Source organism: Erpetoichthys calabaricus, chromosome 5 (assembly GCF_900747795.2).
Source record: "Erpetoichthys calabaricus chromosome 5, fErpCal1.3, whole genome shotgun sequence".
Lineage (NCBI taxonomy): Eukaryota > Metazoa > Chordata > Cladistia > Polypteriformes > Polypteridae > Erpetoichthys > Erpetoichthys calabaricus.
Window position 1 is genome coordinate 244,800,275 of NC_041398.2, and position 24,773 is coordinate 244,825,047.

At 40.6% G+C, this 24,773-nt stretch overlaps 1 protein-coding gene across 3 annotated transcripts in view; it reads left to right on the forward strand.

The window, feature by feature from the left end:
- The window catches only part of znf827 (zinc finger protein 827), a 227,094-nt gene that overhangs the window by 140,600 nt on the left and 61,721 nt on the right, over positions 1–24,773 (forward strand). For 2 of the 3 annotated variants that reach the window (XM_051928105.1, XM_051928106.1), the window contains exons 8-9: positions 6,873–6,970; positions 21,068–21,205. In XM_051928105.1, the coding sequence (XP_051784065.1) occupies positions 6,873–6,970; positions 21,068–21,205 (236 nt within the window). The remainder of the gene's footprint in view (positions 1–6,872; positions 6,971–21,067; positions 21,206–24,773) is intronic. The other variant, XM_028802722.2, reaches the window with a different exon arrangement.

Genomic DNA, 24,773 nt, shown 5'->3' on the forward strand with positions numbered 1-24,773 from the left:
TGCGTCTGCTTATATTGCAGCAATACCTTTTACAGGTAGAAAAAATTTACTCCGACTGTTACAGACTCGGGGCGGCACGGTGGCGCAGTGGTAGCACTGCTGCCTCGCAGTTGGGAGACTTGGGTTTGCATATTCTCCCCGTGTTTGCGTGGGTTTCCTCTGGGTGCTCCGGTTTCCTCCCAGAGTCCAAAGACCTGCAGGTTAAGTGTACTGGCGATTCTTAATTGGCCCTAGTGTGTGCTTGGTGTATGTGTCTGTCCTGCGGTGGGCTGGCGCCCTGCCCGGGACTGGTTTCTGCTTTGTGCCCTGTGTTGGCTGGGATTGGCTCCAGCAGACCCCCATGACCCTGTGTTTGGATTCAGCAGGTATGTTACAGACTCAAATCAAAGGCTTCTACTTTTTGGGCGCATACACCGTCAGCATGGCACTGCCAGATCTAAACACTAGCGTGGAGTATTGCTTGTGTACTGAAGTGACTTTAGCTGGAGGTAGAAGTCCCATTTTACTTTATGGTACCAAGCAGAGTTGCGTTGCGGCGCAACAGTCTATTAGCCAGTGAAAGAGCAGTGAAGAAGCTGTCTGTTCTTACGGTTCTGCTTTGGTCCAGAAACAGCCCCATAAGCTTTATGACCACAGACTCGGAAAGTCTTTGCTCTGGGTTGTAACACAAAACACAGTTCTCAACGAAACATTGCCAGATGTCCAAAATTGCAGCAAAGCTGTCGTTTTTCACACGTTCTGCATGGGTATCTTTGTTGTCAAAGCGCAAATGCCACATGATAGTCTGCTAGCGGTCGTATCTTTGATTGTCTGTACAACAAATAGTTCTAAACAGGCATCAACCACAGCACCAATTGTGGTCATCGCTGCTGTTGTGAAAAGAATGGAGATAAACGTCATCAACTCTGAGAGGGAGAGGCAAGTTCGTTGTACCACGTGAACGTCACTGACAGAATGAAACTGAATAATAAAAAAACAAACACTAACTTTTACAAGTAGCCAAAATTTACACTGGGCGTTACAGACTCAAATCAAATGTATGTTTTTATTATATTATAGAGAAAAGCCAAGCAAAATGACACCTTTTATTGGCTAACTAGAAAGATTACAATATGCAAGCTTTCGAGGCAACTCAGGCCCCTTCTTCAGGCAAGACATCTTGCCTGAAGAAGGGGCCTGAGTTGCCTCGAAAGCTTGCATATTGTAATCTTTCTAGTTAGCTGCATATTGTAATCTTTCTAGTTAGCCAATAAAAGGTGTCATTTTGCTTGGCTTTTCTCTACATTCATAATGGCTAACACGGTACAACACCCTAGTACTATTATATTATAGTAATAGTAATAATAATAGCACTACTCAACACAAAGAGCACCCGAACTTAAAACCTGCAGCGTTTTGTTTATAAGGCAGCAGTTCTAATCACTGCACCATCAAGCTTGGGTTTTTAACTCATAGACAGCAACATGTAAACTAAATGATTTTTTTTTCCTTTGGTTATACTTTTGAATAAAAGCGCACGTTTTTTTGATATTTGGACTAAAGTCTTCACTCATTATACACTTTACATTATTATTAGTATAACCTAAAACAGAAACGTTTTCCATGTATGTGTTCAGCATTTCTTCCATTTCTTATTTCCTGTCATCCCACACTTACCAAGATCGTTGTAGACATGGAACACGCATGAAATATATATATTGCAAATAGCGATATATTATTTACCCAGTACAACTCCAGGCACCTCACACCCAGATAAAGAGACTTGTGCTGGGAGATGGGGGATTGGATAGCAGGCTGCTTGTGCTGATCGACACATTTGCAAAACACAAGACACTGATGGAGAGTTGCGAAGGGATTTAAGGTGGCCTAGGATAAGACTTTTCTCGTAGGCTTCAGGGATTCTAGTGTTAAGTAGGTAGAAGCTGTGGAGCTGATTCCAAGTGTTTGTTTTTTTTTTTTTGTTTTGTTTTTTGCCCCCTAAGCCGTGCCCTTAGTCTCGTGCCAGTTTTTTCGCTCACCAGAGCTGGTGCCCACCTTCTGCCCAATTCTTCAGTGATTGGTGATGCCTGTCACCTTGAATTGGATGCACAGGTTAGAAAATAAATGGATGAAAGGACAATTTTGACAAGTGCACTACTGTCCAGAAAGAAGGTATAAAGATATGTGGCCTCTAGAGAATATCCAAATGTCAGGACTGAAAGGTGAGAGCCGTGAGGATAGACTGAAGCAAATGGAGATTAAGAGGCAGCATGATTGAAGTGTTTAAAAATATAAATGGAAGTAGTACTGTGGATACTTAAGTAAAATCAAGTCAGTTATTTTTTGTTACATACAAATATACACACAGTACAATATGTAGTGAAATGCTTTGTTACTCAGTTCCAAGACCTGCATTAGAAGGATTTAAAAGACAATAAACAATATAAAAAATAATAATTCATTACATTTATATAGTGCTTTCCTCAGTACTTAAAGCACTATCCACACAGGGAGGAACCGGGAAGCGAACCCACAATCTTCCACAGTCTCCTTACTGCAAAGCAGCAGCACTACCACTGCGCCACCTATATAACCCTATACATATCAATGAAAATCAATGACACAATAAATAAAAAATAATATAAGAGAATTAACAATGGGGCCTCCTGTAGGTCTGCTCATTGTCCTGATTTAGGACTCAAGTAGACTGTGGACAGACGCTCCTTCTCTGTCTCTCTGAACTGGCCTTCAGGCAGCCATCATGTTTCCCTGACCACAGCAAAGAGAAGAGGCCAATGTTGAGATGTCTGGTGTCATTGATAATCTTCTTTGCCCTTATTAGAACATTAGAACAACGTGGACAAGAAGAGGCCATTGAGCCCAACAAAGCTCGCCTTTCCTATCCACATAATTCTTCTAAAATAACATCAAGTCAAGTTTTGAAGGTCCCTTAAGTCCTCCTGTCCACCACACAACTTGGTTACTTACTCCAAGTGTCTATCATTCTTTGTGTAAAGAAAAACTAATGTTTTGTACGAAATTTACCCTTCACAAGTTTCCAGCTGTGTCCTCGTGTTCTTGATGAGCTCATTTAAAGTCACCGTCTTGATCCACTGGACTAATTCCCTTCATAATTTAAACACTTCATTCAAGTCTCCTCTTAATTTTCTTTTGCTTAAACTGTAAAGGCTCAGCTCTTTTAATCTTTCCTCATAACTCATCCCCTGTAGCCCTGAATTAGCTGAGTTGCTCTTCTCTGGACTTTCTCCAGTGCTGTTATGTCCTTTTTGTAGCCTCGAGACCTAAACTGCACCCAGGACTCCAGATGAGGCCTCACCAGTGTGTTATAAAGCTTGAGCAGAACCTCCTGTGACTTGTTGGACATCATTTGGTGAAGATGCCCTGGAAGCTGGAGACCCTGACCCAGTGGTGTTTTCAGCTGACTGCACCACTATCTGTAGAGCCTGCTCTATGGTGTTTCCAAACCAGGTGGTACTACTTCCTGTCAGGATACTTTCAAAGGTGGATATGTGCAGTGCTCTCCATGATGTTTGGAACAAAGACATGTTTTTCTTTGATTTATCCCTCTGCTCTACAATTTAAAAATATGAATTCAGACATTTTGATTAAAGTGCACATTGCAGACCTTTATTTAAGGGGATTTGCAGATCTTTCTGTCACACAACACTTTTTCTACACACACACACACACACCAACCCATTTCAGGGCTTCATAATGTTTGGGACAGTTGGTGTCATAGGTGTTTGTGATTCCTCAGGTGGGTTTCATGGCTTCATAAGATACCTTGGCTTACTTCCACCCTTTGGAGTCTGTAGCTGCCATTTTTGAACATGAATTCAAGAGCTGTGCCAATGAAAGTCAAAGAAGCTGTTATGAGTCCGAAAAACAAAAAGAAAACCATTTGAGACATCAGTAACACCATAGGCTGACCTAAATCAACTCTGTGGAATAATAAGAACACGCACTGATGAGCTCAGTAATCACAAAGGGAATGGTAGGCCAAGGAAAACCTCCACTACTGAGGACAGAAGAACCCCCACTGTGGTAAACAAAAAGCCCCAAACGCCCGACTGTCAGTTGAGAAATAGTCTTCACGGGGTCGATGTGGATGTGTCAGAGACGACTATCAGCAGAAGACTTCATGAACAGAAACACAGAGGCCACACTGCGGGATGGAGACTACAAAACCAGGATGGCCAGTTTACAGTATGAGAAAAAAGGACTTCAAAGAGAATGCAGAATTCTGGGATAAGGTCTTGTGGACAGACGAGACAAAGATGAACCTCATCAAAGTGATGTTAAGTGTGGAGGCGAAAAGGAACTGCCCAAGATCCAAAGCAGACCACCTCATCTGTTAAACATGGTGGTGCCTGGGGTGTTATGCCTTTGTCATGTTTGGTTCTTCCTTGATGATGGAACTGCTGATGGCAGATGCACAATAGATTCTGAGATGTGTAGAAACATCAGATCTGCTCAAGTTCCAGAAGATGCCTCCGAACTCAATGGACGGTTCTTCATCCTACGCAAGATAATGACCCCAAACATACAGCTGAGGCAGAGGAGTTTATCAAAGCTAAGAAATGGAAAATTCTTGAATGGCCAAGCCAGTCGCCCAGTTTCAGTCCAATTTAGCAGGTCTTCCATATGCTGAAAAGAAAATGTAAGGGGACAAGCCCCTCCGAAACAAGCAGGAGCTGAAGATGGCTGCAGTAGTGGCTTGGCAGAGCATCACCAGAGAAGACCCTCGGCACCTGGTGATGTCTGTGAATCACAGACTTCAAGCAGTCATTTCATGCAAGGGATATGCATGAGGAGGAGGAGGAGGTTGGGAGCATGCGCTGATAGCCCGTTGCAGCACCCACCACACGCCGAACCGAAAAAGTCCTAAATATGAGAACTGCCATTGCTGTGTCCCAAACATTATGGTGCCTGAAATGGGGGGACAAAATAGAAAAAGTGTTAGTGTGACCAAAATGTCTGCAAATCCCCTTAAATGAAAGTCTGCAGTGTGCACTTTAATCACAATGTCTGACTTGTCTGATTTGTAATTTGAAGCTGTGGAGCAGAGTTGGAAATTTTAAAAAAACGTGTCTTTGTCCCACACATTATGGAGGGCACTGTAGTCGTTCTTTTGTATCTGGGAGGGCAGCCTAAAAATCAGTGAAGAGTCTGTGGTGGTGAGAACGTTATTGAATTCGATAAACTTTTATTAATCCCACAGGGAAAATGAAATGCATACAGCAGCAGAATCATAAAAAAAAACAAGAATAGAGACTCTCAGGACAGATAGTACATCCAATCGATCGATAAATAAATAAATAAAAATAAACTTAACAAGTATATCGGGTAGAAACATTGAATTGTCTGATAGCAGTGGGCAGAAAAGATCCCCAGAGGCGCCTCTTAGAACACCGTGGTGGAGAGATTTATTGTGCCTTCTTCACAAAGCTGTCGGTGTGCTTGGACCAGGTGTCAGGACCTCGAGGTGTCTAAACCTGCCCACCCTTGTCCACCTAAGTGCTGTTAATACTGAGGGCATGGTTGTTGTCCACAGTCAACTCCCTTTATCTTGCCAACATTCAGAAGACTGCTGTCCTGACAACGAGAACATGGGGACACAGATGAAAGCTAGATTTTGCACAAACGTTAGAAATTTTTCTTTTTTGTTCACACTGGGTAAGTGAGCATGTAGTGTGATGGATAATAACATTTCAGTGATCTTCACCCCCACAAGGTTGCTGGATATCTTCGCCAGGCTGTGCTGTGCAGAATGGAGGCAGAACCTCTGTGTTTTTCCCAGTTGATTCTGGGGGTCCATCAGCAGTGTGTTTTTGCTCCTACTCTGTTCGATGCTTGCATGGACTGTTTGTTGGGCAGGGTCGTGGGGTCTAGCAGCTGTGGGGCATCTGTTGGTGAAGAGAGATTCACTGATCTTGACTTTTCTGACAATGCTGTGATCTTCACGGAGTGAGGCTCTGATTGGGGGTCTCGAGAGACCGAGGGAGGAGTCTGAATGTCTGGGCTTGTGAAGGTTCTGGTAAAAACCAAAGATCGGGCCTATAATGATCTCTTGGGCACGGCCATCAGCAGTGTGTCTGTCTGCAGAGAAAGTGTAGACCTTGTCGAGAGGTTTACTTACCTCAGCAGTGACATTCATGTCTCTGGTGACTCTTCCTATGAAGTCAGTAGACAGATTGGGAGAGCATGGGGGGGTCATGAGGTAACTGGAAAGGGGTGTGTGGCGCTCTTGATATCTCTGCAAAAGGACGAAGGTCCAAGTCTTTATAGGCCTGGTTGCTCCCTGTTTGTGAGACATGGACGCTATCCAGTGACCTGAGATGAAGACTGGACTCTTTCATTTGTGTCTCTTCGGAGTATCCTTGGGTACCGCTGGTTTGACTTTGTGTTGTTCATGGAGTCCCGAATGATGCACATGACCTGCATTGTGAGGGAGCGTCAGATATGGCATTACGGCCATATGGCCCGATTACCCAGGGGCGTTTCAGCTCACAGGATCTTCATTGTGGAGGACCCAAGGAGTTGGACCAGGCCAAGGGGGGGCCCCACATAACACCTGGCTGTGGCAGATAGAGGGTCATTTCCAGACGGTGAGACTGGACCATGTGTCTGCCTGGGGGGTTTCAATCAGTGCATGCTCCCCAACCAGACCTGATCCTCAGAACTCAACTGGATGATAATTTTGGAGAAATTTGGTGAATAGGATGGATGGGTTCATTTGGCTGACTGTTGTAACGTTCTGTTTGTTTAAGACAAGAGTTCTGGGTTGTTTAGAGCTTGTAAAATTAGCCATTTTTATGTTGCCATGTTTTGTTTATATGTTAACCTTTCTTTTTTTTATTTTTTTATTCCAGTCCCAGCCCTTTCCTTAATGACAGCTTCAGACAATCACCCTTTAACTCCAGTGCAAAGGACCTCTTACCGCACGAACCAGGAAGGACGACTCTCCAAGGTACCCACTTATTCCTCATTATATATTTGCACGTTTCTTTTATATTTGCACCATCTGATCAATAAACTAGTTTCATGGTACGCGGCTGCTCATCGCTGCATTCTTTGTAGTCCGCCCTGACCCCAAAGGACTTGTTAATTCCGCACACGATAAACGGAGCGATTGCTCAGTGGTGCTGAGAGCTCGTTGCCGTCATTCCTCCAACATGGCCGGCAGACGGGTGATAACGTTTTACATCTTAAATGTTATTACTGTTGCTTTGCTTTTATTATGCGAAGGGTAATTAGCATTCCCAAATGTCCAGGATGTGCAGTTTTGTAAGCACAATTTAAATCACTGAATCTAATTCTTGTATGCTGGGTGTAGTGGCTCAGCTGCTGTTTCACTCTGCTTGTAAGTATTGTGGACGATTGGAACGACACTTGTAAATGTCAAGGAATTGTTGGGATGCCAGCGAGTGTCAGCCCATTTAGTTCCGACGATAATACTTTCAAACAAAAAAGAATGCTCGAAGGTGTTTACAGATAATGGCAAACAAAAAGAAAAGGAGACTTAATGACTTTCTCTTATTATTTCATTGATTGCATTTAAAAAAAACTGCATTCCATATAATCATATCAAGCTTGACAAACCAGAATTCAATCCCCACCCAAAAAAAGAGAGCCAACAACATGAGCAAATCTTTAAAAATGTCCTTTTCCTCGATATAAAGATTTGATTCATTAGATCTTTCTAATTAACAGTAAGACTTTCTCTTAACGGTCATCGTGGTCGTCTTCGGGAGCTCCATGCTGCTCGCAGTTCAGGTCCGATATGAGACGCCATTCTCTCGGGGCATCCGCTCTTTTATAGTCCTCCAGCTGTTAGGGGCGGAGTCGATTGCCCGCAGTGGGCGTCTTCTTTCTGCTGTTGATGACAAAAGAGACAACAGTGTTAGCAATTGCATCTCCAGTCACCCCAGGGCGGTAAACCTGGAGGATGAACCTCTGACAAGCATGCGTGACAATATGTAGCAAGCACTTCATAAAATATCACCGTATAAGGTTTGAATCCTTTTTGCACCTGCAATTCTTCAAAGCCTTCTCAGTCCACCTTATCAATGTGAATTTCCATCATTTAATTATTATTATTTATAATATTATTATAATTATTATTATAATGATATTATTATAATTATAATTATTATTTAACAATTATCATTTTGTGAATTTCCCCCGGGATTAATAAAGTATCTATCTATCTATCTATCTATCTATCTATCTATCAATATATTCCCAGAGCGAAAACGCAAGCAGCCCTAAATCAGTTTGTATTGTAATGACAAGCCGTTCTTCTGAGGCCACGTCCACACTACTACATCCATCCATCCATTTACCAACCCGCTGAATCCAAACACAGGGTCACGGGGGTCTGCTGGAGCCAATCCCAGCCAACACAGGACACAAGGCAGGAACCAATCCCGGGCAGGGCGCCAACCCACCGCAGGACTCACACAAACACACCCACACACCAAGGCCAATTTAGAATTGCCAATCCACCTAACCTGCATGTCTTTGGACTGTGGGAGGAAACCCACGCAGACACGGGGAGAACATGCAAACTCCACGCAGGGAGGACCTGGGAAGCGAACCACTGCGCCACCGTGCCACTCCACACTACTACATTTTTGTTTAAAAGCACAAGACATTATTCTCCATTTCTGCCTTTGCATCCACATTACCTCCGAGTTTTTAAACCCCCTGAAAACTGAGGCTTTAGAAAACACTCTAAACACCAAATATTGGTTTGGTCCGTTTATAGGAGATGGACGTCTGAAGCAGAGCTCCGCTAGCAGCGGCTTTATTTTCCCACGTATTTCATATTATTTAGAGGTATCCTGTATTTAACCCGACCAAGGAACTTCCACTACAATATACAAGCATGAGTAACAAGAAGAAAAGTCAGAAAGAACCAGAAAAGAAACTTAAAGCTGCATCGAAGTCCGGACAGACTTCCGGCCTGAGTGCAGGTGTAAGGTATGGCATCACGGAGACTGACCTGGAACAGGCAGAAGAGTGCGCAGAATTCCTGGGGCCCCGCTCCATTGTATCGTCTCCAGTCGAGAGTGAAAATGGGAGCGAAGGCGCAAGTGATACAGGTCGCGAGGGATCGCCGATTACTGAGGATCATTCGAGACTAGAAAGGGGTCTGCAGGACGTGCTCTCATCTACTCATCGCGAGCCTGTAACAGGAGCTGCATTTTCACTTGCGGAGCACGAAAGCAGAAGCGAACTGTCCGAACTGAAAGAGATGATCGCTACACAGATAGCTACACAGATAGCTACACAGAAAGAGATGAACACTACACTGGCCACTGCCATGGTTACGGCCATGAATGAGCTTAAGAAAGATAACACAAATGATCTTAAGAAGGTGGCCACTGAGCTCAAGAAGGATAACAAAGATAAGGAAACGCGTCTATTTGAACGTTTCGACGTGAACTTTAAAGGCATGTTGGAGAAATTAGTGGAACATATTGAAGAAACTAACTCCAAACTGAAAAGGCTTGATGATCATATTAATGACGTTTCAGACCAGCTGGAAGACGTTAAGCAGGGACTCACGGCTCGAGTGGAAACAGCGGAACAAATGGCATCTAACGCCGATGAAAAAGCCACAGCTGCGAACTCGGAATACAAAAAACTTGGAGACAGACTTGCAGCCCTGGAGGATGGGTGCAGAAGAAATAATATAAGAATTGAGGGTATACCTGAGAAACGAGAAAGCTCAAGCCCAGTGAAATTTGCAGTAGAATTACTGTCTAAAATAATTGGAGATGACTTTAAACTCGACAATGAGATAGCCACGGCTTATCGCACAAAGATACCAAGCGCCTTTAAATCTAGGTCTTTTATTGTCCGCTTCGAACGACTAAGATGTAAGCTTGATGTGATGGCACTTCTCAGACACAAGCAAGAGATTATATTCGAAAATAATCTTATTCGTATTTTTCCCGACTTCTCACCATCAACAGCTGCAAAACGCAGATCCTACAACGACATTAAAAGGATGCTACGGGAAGCCGATATCAAATACAGCCTCTTGTATCCTGCCAAACTGAAAGTGGAAGTTCAAGACGGACATTATATTTTCTTCAGCAAAGAAGAAGCTGAAAAAGAATTAAAGAAGCTGTTTCCGACACTTTTTTTGAAAGTTAATTAAAATTAAAGAGCCGTATTCTATCAAGGCACGGGAAAGACCGATGATCTGATCGCTGGATCCATGTTTAAAGAGACTGGTATTATAATTATACATCTCTTATTCTCTTTTTTTAAAAATTTTTTTTTATATCTGGACTTTATATGTTATATGTTTATGTTTTAATCAGAGTTATAGAGCTATAGACGTGAGTGTGAAAATGTGGAAGTGATTAAAGTAGGATTCGTTTTATTTATTTATTTTTTTTATTTCTTTTCCTTTTTTTTTTTTTTTTTTTTTTTTTATTTTATTTTATTTTATTTTTTTTTAATTTATTTATTTATTTTTTTTTTTTATTTTACTATACCTTAAAGTAGACTGTTTAACTTCATACCCTTGGTTTAATGCTTGTTCTACTATTTATACAATTACCATTATACTATTACAGTATGAATTACCAGGTTTATCCTGGACTAGTTTTTAAAATCACTCCCAGGGTTGTTTTTTTTTTTTTTTTTTTTTTTTAACCTTAATATCTTAACTTAAAAGCGCTGAAGATTGGTTCAAGATTAAATATTGTTAATGAGAACATTTTCGGCAGATAGTATTAAGGATTTAACTGTAAAAGATATCTCTGTTTTAATTCTGTAACGCCGCTGCAGGGTGGGGTTTGTTTTGTTTTGGACGTGCTCTGTCTCTTCGTATGTCAGAGGACTGGAACATCGCGAAGTGGGGTCTAGCCTCATGTGGGGAGGCAAAATGGGGGGGTGGGGGGATAAAGGGGGGAGAGAAGGAGAGCAGGTTATATCTAATCTATTCTTATAATCCTTATAATTATAAATATCAATGCAGCAACAGGCTAACATGCAACAACTCCTGGGGAATCTTGAAACTAAGATTAAAACTGCCATATTACCAATTAAAACTATAAAATGACATTAAAAACTCAGAATCAATGTCTCCATGATGGGACAGTTAACTTTGTGAGCTGGAATGTTAAAGGCCTGAATCACGAATTAAAGAGAAAGAAAGTATGCTCTCACCTAACAGGCTTAAACGCTAAAATAGTATTTTTACAGGAGACCCACTTACTAACCAAGGATCAGTTCAGATTACAAAAAGACTGGACTGGCCAAATGTTCCATTCTAGCTTTATAAAGAAAACTAGAGGGGTGGGAATTCTCATACATAGAACAGTTCCTTTTGTAGCATCAGAGGTAGTGTCGGACCCTGAAGGGAGATATGTGATGGTCATGGGCAACTTATATAACAGTAAAATGATTTTGATAAATGTTTATGCACCCAATGTTGATGATAAGGAATTCATGCAAAATCTATTTGCATCCATTCCCAGTGTGAACACTCATAAAATTATAATGGCTGGGGACTTTAATTGTGTTTTAAATCCACTCTTAGATAGGACTCCTGTGACAGGGGGGACGACATCTAATACTGCAAAGATAATTACACAGTTTTTAAAGGATCACAACTTATCAGACCCCTGGAGGTTTCTTAACCCAAACTCAAGAACATATTCGTTCTACTCACCAGTGCATTATAGCTACTCAAGAATTGATTATTTTTTTATAGATAATAATTTCCTGCCTACAATTAAATTATGCAAATATGACACAATTGTTATCTCTGACCATGCCCCTCTAGTCTTGGAGCTAAAATCAATAAGCCCCTCGTACTCACCTCGCAGATGGCGTCTTAACCCTCTTTTATTGGCAGACGAGAACTGCACAGAATTTATATCCAAACAAATCAGCTTCTTCCTAGAGACAAACATGTCTACAGAGGTTTCTGCAGGAACACTCTGGGAAACTCTAAAGGCCTTCCTAAGAGGCCAGATTATTTCATATCTTTCCCATAGAAATAAATTAGAAACCAAGAAAGTGTCAGAGCTAAGAAATGAAATTACTAGAATAGATGAAGAACAAGCCAGGCGTTCAAGTGAAGCTCTTCACAGGAAAAGGCAGGCCTTGCATACAGAACTTAACATCTTAACAACTAAAGAAACTGAACAACTTATTTATAAGTCTAGACAGCATTACTATGAACACGGAGAAAAAGCTAATAAGCTTTTAGCTCAACAAATTCATAAACAAGAAGTTCACAATGCAATACCAGTAATCACCAACAAGAATGGAGAAGAAATCATCGACCATAATAAAATAATGCACACATTTAGAGATTACTATAAGTCTTTATATTCCACTGAGCCCAAAGAAGACAACACGCAATCTAATGCATTTCTGGATAATTCACAAATACCACAAATAGATGCTTTAAGTGCTGAGGAACTAGATAAACCTCTAACGCTAACAGAATTACTAGACGCTATAAAGTCACTACAAAGCGGGAAATCATCAGGCCCTGATGGTTACCCCGTAGAGTTTTATAAGAAATTCTCCACTCAGCTAGCTCCACTCTTATTGGTAACATTTACAGAAGCTAAAGACCACCAAATACTACCTCAAACATTTCGACAAGCATTAATCACCGTCTTTCCTAAACAAAATAAGGACTTGTTACAATGTGCATCATATAGACCAATTTCACTCCTGAATAATGATGTTAAGATACTCTCAAAAATCCTAGCTAGAAGGATGGAGAAAGTGCTGCCCTCGGTAATATCAAAAGATCAAACTGGATTTATTAAAGGCCGACATCTATCTTCAAATCTCCGACGCTTGTTTAATGTTATATATTCACCAGCAAAATCAAACACCCCAGAGATATTACTATCATTAGACGCAGAAAAGGCATTTGACATGATCGAATGGAATTACCTTTTCACTGCATTGGAGAAATTTGGGTTTGGCCCGAATATTTGTGCTTGGATTAAACTACTGTATACCAGTCCAGAAGCTTCAGTTTGTATTAATAAAATTTGCTCAGACTACTTTAAACTAGAACGTGGTACCAGACAAGGATGTCCCTTGTCGCCACTGTTGTTTGCAATCGCTATTGAACCACTGGCGGTTCACTGCCGAAATTCTCATCAGATAAAGGGGATTGTCAGAGAAGGACTGGAACAGAAAATTTCTCTATATGCAGATGATATGGTCTTATATATATCGGACCCAGAAAACACTGTCCCTGCTGTTTTAACAGCACTAACAGAATTTCAAAAGATATCTGGTCTTAGAATTAATCTGAATAAAAGTATACTCTTTCCAGTGAACTCACAAGCATATAATATTAAATTAGACACCCTACCTTTTACCATAGCAGATCAGTTTAAATACCTAGGGGTAAATATCACAAGTAAACATAAAGCTCTTTATCAACAAAATTTTGGCGTCTGTATGGAAAAAATTAAGCAAGACTTGCATAGATGGTCAACCCTTCATCTCACTCTAGCCGGAAGAATTAACATTGTTAAGATGAATATCCTTCCTAAACTTCTCTTTTTATTTCAAAACATTTCAATATATATCAATAAATCGTTTTTTAAACAGTTAGATTCAATAATAACCTCATTCATTTGGAACTCAAAACACCCACGTATCCGAAGAGCGACCCTACAAAGACCTCAGGCAGAAGGTGGCATGGCTTTACCTAATTTTCAGTTTTATTACTGGGCAGCAAACATACAAGCCATAAAAACCTGGACACAAATAAATGCACATACACAGGCTTGGTCTGCAATAGAAGTAAAATCCTGTAGTACTTCTTTATACTCCCTGCTCTGCTCTCCAATAAATGAAAGTTATCGCAAATATACTAATAACCCAATTGTGCTTTACTCACTCAGAATATGGAACCAAATTAGGAAGCATTTTAAGATGGAAAATCTTTTATCAGTGGCACCTTTGCAAGGGAACCACCTCTTTCAACCTTCGCAAGTATATCCAGTTTTTAATACCTGGAAAAGTTTTGGGATTAAAATGCTCAGAGATCTTTATATAGACAACATATTTACATCTTTTGAACAATTACGTTCAAAATTTAACCTCCCAGCTACACATTTCTTTTACTATCTTCAAATTAGAAATTTTGTTAAACAGAAATTGCCCGATTTCCCCCACCTTGCACCCTCCCCAATGCTGGAAAAAATACTGCTCAATTCCGAGGAAACAAACACTATTTCCGCAATATATAAAATCTTATTAGAGTCCCTACCTTTCAAAGATCCAAGAGAACATTGGGAAGAAGATCTCTTAATCAATATATCAGAAAAGGAGTGGAAGGTAGCAAAGCAGAGAATTCACTCGAGTTCTATATGCGCAAAGCATAGAATTATTCAACTAAAAATTATATATCGAGCTCATCTGTCTCGCTTAAAACTGTCCAAAATGTTTCCAGGCCAGGATCCGACCTGCGAGCGCTGCAACCAAGCTCCTGCCTCACTGGGTCACATGTTCTGGGCCTGCACCAAACTAACATCATTTTGGACAAAGATTTTTAAGTGCCTCTCAGACAGCCTTAGTATCACAATCCCTCCTAACCCACTAACAGCTGTGTTCGGTGTCCTTCCAGATGGACTTGAATTGGAGAAGGACAAACAAACGGTGATTGCATTCACTACACTCTTGGCACGCAGACTTATTTTGTTAAATTGGAAGAATCCTAATTCTCCTCTTATAAGTCAGTGGGAAACTGATGTTTTATATTATTTGAAATTGGAAAAAATCAAATTTTCAGTTAGAGGATCTGTACAAAATTTTTTCAAAACTTGGCAGGATTTAATCAATATTATTTTAGAATAAGAGAATTAACTATTATTGTATTTAACTCCCTTCTCCATCTCTTATTTATATAGATATTTACTTCTCCCCTTCTTTTGTCTAATGTTGCCTTATTAAAAAGCTTAAAGAAATTTTCCTTTAGCTAAGCTCTCCTTCTCAGGGATGGGGTTTGATTTGTTTTCAAATTTGTTGGGTTATAAATGGATCTGTTTGTATGGAATGATTACAATGAAAATTAATAAAATAAAAATATAAAAAAAAAAAAAAAGAAAACACTCTCTGGAGACGTAATGGGGGGAAGACAAAGAGCCTTGAAACACACAGACTCTAATCGCACTTTGATTGGTTCGTACATATTACATGGCCCTTCTTTGATTGGATTCTGCTCATTATATTTCCTTAGCCACCTTCCTTACCTTATACAGTAAGATCCCGCTTAACGCTGCTCCGGTGTTACTCATTTTTTTTTTTACGAATTCTAACTTTTCATTAATTCACTTTGTAGTCACATAAAAGCGACATTTTCGCCGCAATTGCACGACTTGATTAGATACTCGCATGCAGTCTCACGACGCGTTTGATATCAGTGCAGTCAGGGTCAGATTAAGACGAAATTGGGCCTGATGCTGCAGCGCAAAAAAAGTCCTATTTTTTCTCGGCATTGGTGCATTTGAGACTCACCGTAAATGCGCACTCAGATACAACCATCCATCCATCCATCCATTTTCCAACCCGCTGAATCCGAACACAGGGTCACGGGGGTCTGCTGGAGCCAATCCCAGCCAACACAGGGCACAAGGCAGGGAACCAATCCCGGGCAGGGTGCCAACCCACCGCAGGACACACACAAACACACCCACACACCAAGCACACACTAGGGCCAATTTAGAATCGCCAATCCACCTAACCTGCATGTCTTTGGACTGTGGGAGGAAACCGGAGCGCCCGGAGGAAACCCACGCAGACACGGGGAGAACATGCAAACTCCACGCAGGGTGGACCCAGGAAGCGAACCCGGGTCTCCTAACTGCGAGGCAGCAGCGCTACCACTGCGCCACCGTGCCGCCCTCAGATACAACCAAGGAGCCTTAATTGCTTGCGACGCAACCAGCCAGCCTTTACTGAACATGAATAATAGTAACGACGTAGTATCGTAACAACTCGAGATTAACATCAAACTATGTAACATCAAAAAAAAGTGCAGTTAATGCAGAAAAGGCTAAACCAGGTCAACTTAACCTAGGCATATTGTCACCCTAACTACTGCGCTAGTGCTGCTTACTTATATTGCTGTTTTTCAGCTTCTGGAAAATTCTCGTCTGTTTTCATCTGGGCCTATTTCAGGAATGGGCCTAATGCTGCAGCATCAATAGCACCCACCTTAAACCGGCCATGAGTGCAGTACACAGTACATTACGTATGGCAGCTGCGTCACTGTTCATTTATGATTGGTCGTCAACGTTAGTGTGTAAGGATATAAACATAACATTTTATTTTACTGTAATAAACAACAATTATCCCTTTTTAGTTTTAAAATGAGTGGTTGCAAAGAAAAAGAAAGTAAAGTGACAAAGCATTTCGCTAGAAACTAAAATGCAGGTGCTCAGATGATTAGATGCAGGTGAACGCCAAATTAGTGAAATTAGCGTTTCTAAAGATGAGGAACAAAAGGAACTTCTAACGGATTTTCTAAAAAAAAAAAAAAAAAAAGTTTAGCCACTATTATGGAAATTATGGATCAGTTTATACAAAAATGATCCAAGTTTTGCTAGAAGTTCAAAGGCAAGACGAAGTGTCATTGATGCAATGTCTTGCTATCGACAATTGCTTGCTGAACGACGGAGAAAAAGGCAAATGACGTTAGATGACAAAAAGTGTCAAATGAAGAAGAACTTTCCTCATCACAAACATAAATTTGTGTATTTACTCGAATAGTTTTGATTTTCATGAATGATTTATGAATAAAAATCAATATTAGCAATACAAATAAATAACGTAATAAAAAAGTATTTAATTATACATGTTACAAAATAAAACAAAAAAAAAACGATAAACTTTTTTATTCTCTGCCCTGTTTTACCTGTCCCCATTATTTACATGTTAAGATGACCTTGTTTAACGCTGTTTTCTTGGAACGTATCCCTTGCATGAAGCGGGGGTCTTACTGTACTCGTATGTTACTCTCAATAACAATTCAACCTTATTATCCTCGTTTTTTTTTTTTGTTTGTTTGTTTCATGTTTGCCATTGCTGCTCCCAGTGTGTAAACTTAAGCTGCAAATGAACATCTAGTGTGGAGGACACTTCTTCTGTTTTTCTTCATGCCTAATGTAGCTGAACGGCTACACCATATGCATTTTCGGTCATTTAAGTCACAAATAACATAAAAACGCTAGTGTGGACGGAGATTGTTTAATGCCATTGCGTTTTTTCAAATTACTGTGGCTACCTTTTTTGGGAGCTCATGTTTTTAGTGAGGTTCACTAGAGGTCAGTGACGGGGCAAATTTTAAAATAGAAATGGTGCAGCACAGGCTCCCCGGGTCTTCGTGTTCATGCAGTGCTGGGATGTTTAATGAGGAGATTGCGGCTGATTGCGCTTGCATGCTACTGCTCGACTGGTTCCAGTTTCCTTGTTGTCTCTCTGAGGGTTGCAATTAGGACATACAGTGGGTATAGAAAAGAATCCACCTTTCAAAATATTCACATTTTGTTGCTTTGCAGCCTGAAATGAAGACACACTGAATGTTTTTTCCGGCTGTATTTACTCAGTACAACTTTCTTTTCTATACCCACTGTAAAAAGGAGATCATAAGTGAGGAAAAGGAGAGAAAAAAGAACCACAAAAGAAGAAGGCAACGTATTCAAGCCAACGTGGTGGCAGTAAAAAGGCAGGTGGTATGTGTGGCCCTGCGAGGAACCCCAGGAGTGCGTCATCTTCCGCTGAGCATTTTTGGAGGAATCCCACCCCCTCACGGTTCTTTTTTCCTCACTCAGACTCTCCTGTTCTTTTGGTCCTCCGTGGGTGTGCTGTCCTAATTGCGATCTGTGGATAGACAGTGAGGAAACTGGAACCAATTACCCACTCGTGTGCAAGTGCCATCAGGACCCACTCTCCCTATTGAATAGGGTCACAGGAACACAGAGACCCCCGGAGTCTTAGGCCGCACCGTTACGCACAGGCAAAGTTACAGAGAACACTGCAGGGCCAATAGGCCTGGAGCCTCAGGTGGAAACAGGCTGGCCAGAAGTAGGACTTTTCTAGTAATTGAATTGAGCATATTATAAGAATGCGTAAGAAGACAAAGCTGCATGTCGTTATAGAGAGTTTAATGATAATAAAAGTTACTGAGAGAAACATATTACTTGTTTTGCCCAGCACTAGCCCTTATTGCAGAAATGCCACTTGTCCTAAGGAGTGCATTTTCTTGGAGGTGATAACATGTTTTAAATTGTCTGTGAGGATGCTTCTTTGGGTCTTCTGATGGGCTGGCACCACATCCCATCAATGACTGGTTTCTGCAATTCACCCAATGCTGCCAGCTGCCCACAGCTCTAACTCTGATTAAGCAAGTTTGAGAATGTTGAGTTGTATGTCAGCCAGTGACTAAGCAAATGGATACATGATGGTCTGTAAAGAAGGTGTGACAATCCTGGGGACTGAGTTATTGGAGAAACATAGTGGCTTATAAAGTTTTTTTTTTCCCCATCCAGTTTCTAAATGAGAAGCCAGTCCTTAAAGTTAAATCAACTTCTTGCTTAATATGATGGCTTGTCACCGCTCTTTGTCTCCTAACTCAGTCAGTTTAGTTACTGTTATTCTAGTATTTACTCTGTGTCTGTCATAGAAATGTCAGGTGGCTCCCCTGTAATAAACTGATTGAGATATTCAGTTACTCCCGAGTCACCAGATACCTGAAAGTTCATACTGGAGTACCTGCAAACAAGAAGATGAGAGCAGCGCTGACCATATAAAAGTGACAGGTGTTGTCGCTACATCAGCTGCTTCAGTGTTGTTTTCTGAATCGCTGCCGGCAATGTTGGTGGGCACATCTTAATCACTCTCGGGAGTATCCGCTTCAAAATTAGCATCCCCACCTATTTCTGAAACTGGAAACCGATGAAATAATGAATTCCTGCACACAAGTTTTTTTGCCAACTCCTTTCGCCAATGTAAAATCTCATGCCATCGTATTCTCTGAAGGACAAGTTTATCCAGCTTTCATGTCACTAGAGAAATGACACAACTGCCAGATGAGGTAATTCTGAACTGCTTCAGGATGTTGGAAGAATAACTAATTAGGCAACTGCGGTCAAGAGCTTGAGGGCAACTGAAGGCCTTTGGGGGGTAAGGACAGCAGGGCCCACCAGAGATAGGTGTCAGTGTAATAAACAGAGAGCAGCCGGAAAGGCTTGTCTCTGTTTAGTGCCATTTATATCTATCTATCTGTCTGTCTTATAGTGCCTTTCACATCTATCTAATCGTGCCGACTATACTAAAACTACAATCTGTCTGTCTGTCATATAGTGCACCTCACATCTATCTATGTCTGTCTGTCTATCTTTTATATAGTGCCTTTCACATCTGTCTAATCCTGCCGACTATACTAAAACTACAATCTATCTGTCTGTCTGTCTGTCTGTCATATAGTGCCTTTCACATCTATCTAATCCTGACGACTATACTAAAACTACTATCTGTCTGTCATATAGTGCCTTTCACATCTATCTAATCCTGCCGACTATACTAAAACTACAATCTACCTATCTGTCGGTCTGTCTGTCTGTCATATAGTGCCTTTCACATCTATCTAATCCTGCCGACTACACTAAAACTACAATCTATCTGTCTGTCTGACATATAGTGCCTTTCAGATCTGTCTAATCCTGCCGACTATACTAAAACTAATATCTATCTATCTATCTATCTATCTATCTATCTATCTATCTATCTATCTATCTATCTATCTATCATATAATGCTTTTTATGTGCACAGTGGTTTAAGAACGTCTTCAGACCCCTTCCCTTTTGTACACATTTTGTTATGTTGTAGCCTTGTGCTAAAATCATTCAAATTCATTTTTTCTCTCATCAAAAAATGCTCAAAACCTCCAAATGACAAAGTGGAAACAGGACTTTAGAAGTTTTTGCAAATGTGTTAAAAATAAAAACCTGAAATATTCCACTGACCTGTCCCCAATGCTTACACTGCTGCAACATAGCATAATGTGAAAAAGTGAAGAGGTCTGAGTATTTTCTGAATCCAGTGTAGCTATCTCCCTGTCCATCCATTAATATTATAGTGCCATTATTTAATCGATCTATACATCTTATAGTGCCTTTTTATATCTGTCTGTCTGTTGTATATGGCTTTTTATATCTGGCAATCTCTCTGTGTGTCCTTTAATGTTGTAATGCCTTTCAAATCTGTCTGTCTGTCTAAGATAGATAGTGCCTTTCACTCTATCTATCTATCTATCTATCTATCTATCTATCTATCTATCTATCTATCTATCTATCTATCTATCTATCTATCTATCTATCTATCTATCTATCTATCTATCTATCATGTTATAATGCCTTTTATATCTGTCTCTGCATTGTTATATAGTGTCTTTTATATCTAGCCTACATATCTCTCTAATTTAGATCTTTCATATCTCTCTCTCTTATTTGTAGTATTTTTCCTGTCTGTCTATGTTTGACAGGTTGGAAAATGGCAAGGATCTTTCAGTACCATAGTAATCCAGTACTCGGGTTACATATGGTAATACTGCATTTTTATTGTTTAGTTTTTTTATGTTTTTAAATGCAGTATCTTTTGCTATTAAATGCATTTTTCTATTTGACCGGACTTAATCTTAAAGGAAATCCCCACAAGAAACAAATGCGTCAATATATTATGTCCAGTAAGCAATTCCCATCCAGAATAATGCCCCAGGTTCATTTGTAACTGTGCTTATCTCAGCAGTCCCCATAGTAGGAGAATGAACTGTTCATTATGGTAGATGATGCACATATGGGTACATCCTGTAAACTAGGATGGCCCTTATATGTTGAGCCTTCATGTTTGCAGAAGGGCTCAGCCAATAAATGTCATTAGAGCGTTTATCCTCTTTAGAATTTTGTTTAGACAGACACACTCCTCTTGCACCCATTTATGTCTCTACCTGTCAGTCATCTCCCTTTCTGAATGGTTTAAATTGCTGACTGTATTTTGCAGACTCTGAAAAGATGAGCCGTGTGTCTGGAAATGGTGTGCCACAGTGGAAGCTGAGCGAGCAGCTCTTTCCGTGCAATATCTGTGGGAAAGTGTTTGGAAGACAACAGACACTTTCTCGACACATATCTCTACACACTGGTAAGCAGGTTTGTTACTCTTTCTTTATACTGCAGACACTAATGCCCGACTGGTCTGATTGTGTATTGTAGAGTGAGCTGTACAATAGATAGATAGATAGATAGATAGATAGATAGATAGATAGATAGATAGATAGATAGATAGATAGATAGATAGATAGATAGATAGATACTTTATTAATCCCAAGGGGAAATTCACATACTCCAGCATACTGATATAAAACAATATTAAATTAAAGAGTGATAACAATGCAGGTATACAGACAGACAATAACTTTGTATAATTTTAACGTTTACCCCCTTGGGTGGAATTGAAGAGTCGCATAGTGTGGAGGAGGAACGATCTCCTCAGTCTGTCAGTGGAGCAGGACGGTGACAGCAGTCTGTCGCTGAAGCTGCTCCTCTGTCTGGAGATGATCCTGTTCAGTGGATGCAGTGGATTCTCCATGATTGACAGGAGTCTGCTCAGCACCCGTCGCTCTGCCACGGATGTCAAACTATTGTAGGCAGTAGTGTAGGCAGTATTATAGGCAGCTCCGTGCCTACAATAGATGGGATTGACAGGTAGATGGTGTACACGTTAGATATTTTCCCACTTTAAACTGATAAACTTTGTGTTCCTGGGTGGTGAATTTGGCTTATAACAGAAGCTCTTTCGATAAACAAATAGATAAATATATACACACACACAATGGTCTGAACAAGCACCAGAATGACCCAAAAAGGAAGAAAAGTTTAAAAAGAAAGAAAACTTTTGACTGAGGCACTATATGGGCATATCGACTTTTCCTGTAAAAGAGCCACCATAGCATTTCTTGACCCACATCTGCTTCCGATTTGTTGGTTGAAAGACCTCAGTGAAATTGTGTATTATAGATATTTAAAAAATGAAATGGAAAAACAAATGATTGAAATTCACTAAACAAGAAAAGAGAGAACAAAAAACAAAGAATGCAAAACTTAAAATTGAAAAATTAAGCCAATGCTTTGTGTAAGATGATGAAGATTTGCTGTTAAGGATGAGCTGTCAACTTTTAGAGCAGCACAGCAAGCCTGTCGTTTCAGCTCCTAAATTTAAAGACATTTTCTGTTAAAGACCTTGTATACCAGATTTAAAGGATAAGTTTGGTGTTTTTCAAGTCAAATTTATTTCTTCACAAATATGGTATATTTGCATTTGCCAAGTAGAATTGTGTTCTAAAGTTAAGCATTTTCTATAAAATAAAAAAAAAATAAAGTACAGGGCCTGTCCTGGCCTTTTATATCGGAATAGAACAAAATTACCGTAGAAATTGACAAAGAAGTAAACTAACCTGCTTACTAGGAGTGACACCACAAAATAGAATAAACAGAAACCTAACCAAAATACTCTGCAGTGAACAATAAATCAATCGGTGAATACGGATTCTAATGTTTTTTTTTCTTCTAAGCTTAAAGAGTATTCTAAACTATTATGTCATTTGGAGTTGCATGCTGTTTATTTGAAAGATAATTGTATGAATCGACATATTCCCAGGGGGTTACCTATTGTCAGAAAAACGACCAACAGACATCGTAAAGGTTTGGGGCAGCCACCCGTATAATATGCCCTGACTGCAAAAGATTGAAGTTTAACAGAGTTGTTCACAATCCTGATTCCAAAACAGAACTGAATATGTGGAGGTAAGATGGCGGCTTTGAAGGCCGGTGGAGGAAGTGACGTCATTGGTGCCGGACCTGGAAGTGACATCATCACAGGGCCTGGGAACGGAAGGGACGTCATCAGATGAGCCTGAAAACCGGACGTGACGTCATCAGAGGCGTCAGAACCCCGGAGGGATTTCCTGAGAATGGTCTGAAAGGAACCGAGAGAGACAGTCGGCGCGCTCCGCCGCCCCCTGGTGGGCCGTAGACTTAAAATTACTCAAGCCCTTTAGCTGCCTCCTACTCGCACATGTGTGACAGTATTCAGTGGGTTTTGAGATGTGTTTCTGTGCCTTATGTGTAATGTTTTTCTTCCTATATAAAGATAGTTCTTCTTTTATTATAAATAATTTACATAGAGTGCAATTATATGCTCTGATAAATTGGTTCTTTTATATCCATTGCTTGATTTATTGTTCATACTGTAGAATTTTGGTTAGGTTTCTGCTTAGTCTATTTTTGTGGCTTCTATATTGGAAGACATGGGGCACGGGGTGCAACCAGAAAACAAAAGCAAAAAAACTTACTGAATTCATCCACTTTTTCAATCCAAGAACGTTATTGGGCATTTATCTGGAGTTTTTTTTTTAGTTTTTTTCTGTCCAGCCTGGCCATTGGGCCTTACTTTATTCTTTGTTACTTAGTATTGCCTAGTCTTATTTTTATCCATCCATTATCCAACCCGCTATATCCTAACTACAGGGTCATGGGGGTCTGCTGGAGCCAATCCCAGCCAAAACAGGGCTCAAAGCAGGAAACAAACCCCGGGCAGGGCGCCAGCCCACCGCAGGGTACACACACACACACACACACCCACACACCAAGCACACACTAGGGACAATTTAGTATCGCCAATGCACCTAACCTGCATGTCTTTGGACTGTGGGAGGAAACTCACGCAGACACGGGGAAAACATGCAACCTTCGCGCAGGGAGGACCCGGGAAGCGAACCCGGGTCTCCTAACAGCGAGGCAGCAGTGCTACCCACTGCGCCACTGTGCCGCCCCTCTTATTTTTATATTTTTCTTTTTTCATCTTATAATGCACTTTGAGCTACGTCAATTGTACGAAAATTGCTATTGAAAGAAATTTTGTTATTTGCAGCTTGAGATTACACACATATTGTAAAATAGTTTCTACGTGTCACTTTCAGACAAAAGCAAATTAGACAATGTTGGCACAGCATCACATTCAAGTGTGTTCAGCAACTAAGTTAACTGATAGGGAAGTTGGAGCGTTTCACGTTTTTGTTTACTTCATCTAAGAGTCAGTTATTACATTTTTGTATGTTAGTTTGGTAACAGTGAGTCATATTCAGAATAATAGCGATAATGAAGTGCGATTCCATGTGTTAATATATTGACAACATTACATAGGCCCATTTTAACAGCACTTTATAATTTAGGTAAAAGCAGAGCAGTGAGAGCCTTGTGGCAACTCAATGGCTTTCATACACAACAGACTGAAATTCAAGTGATGTGACAATGGCACCGATTGATGTGTGGTAGTGGTGGAGGGTCCATGACTAATTGTTGTTCAGTTTTATTAATCACATTTTTGAAAATATGCCCAATAGAGTTGCATCCAATAATTAGCATCCATCCATCCATTTTCCAACCCACTGAATCCGAACACAGGGTTGTGGGGGTCTGCTGGAGCCAATCCCAGCCAACACAGGGCACAAGGCAGGAACCAATCCCGGGCAGGGTGCCAGCCCACCACAGGACACACACAAACACACCAAGCACACACTAGGGCCAATTTAGAAATTCCAATCCACCTAACCTGCATGTCTTTGGACTGTGGGAGGAAACCCACGCAGACAAGGGGAGAACATGCAAACTCCACGCAGGGAGGACCCGGGAAGCAAACCCGGGTCTCCTAA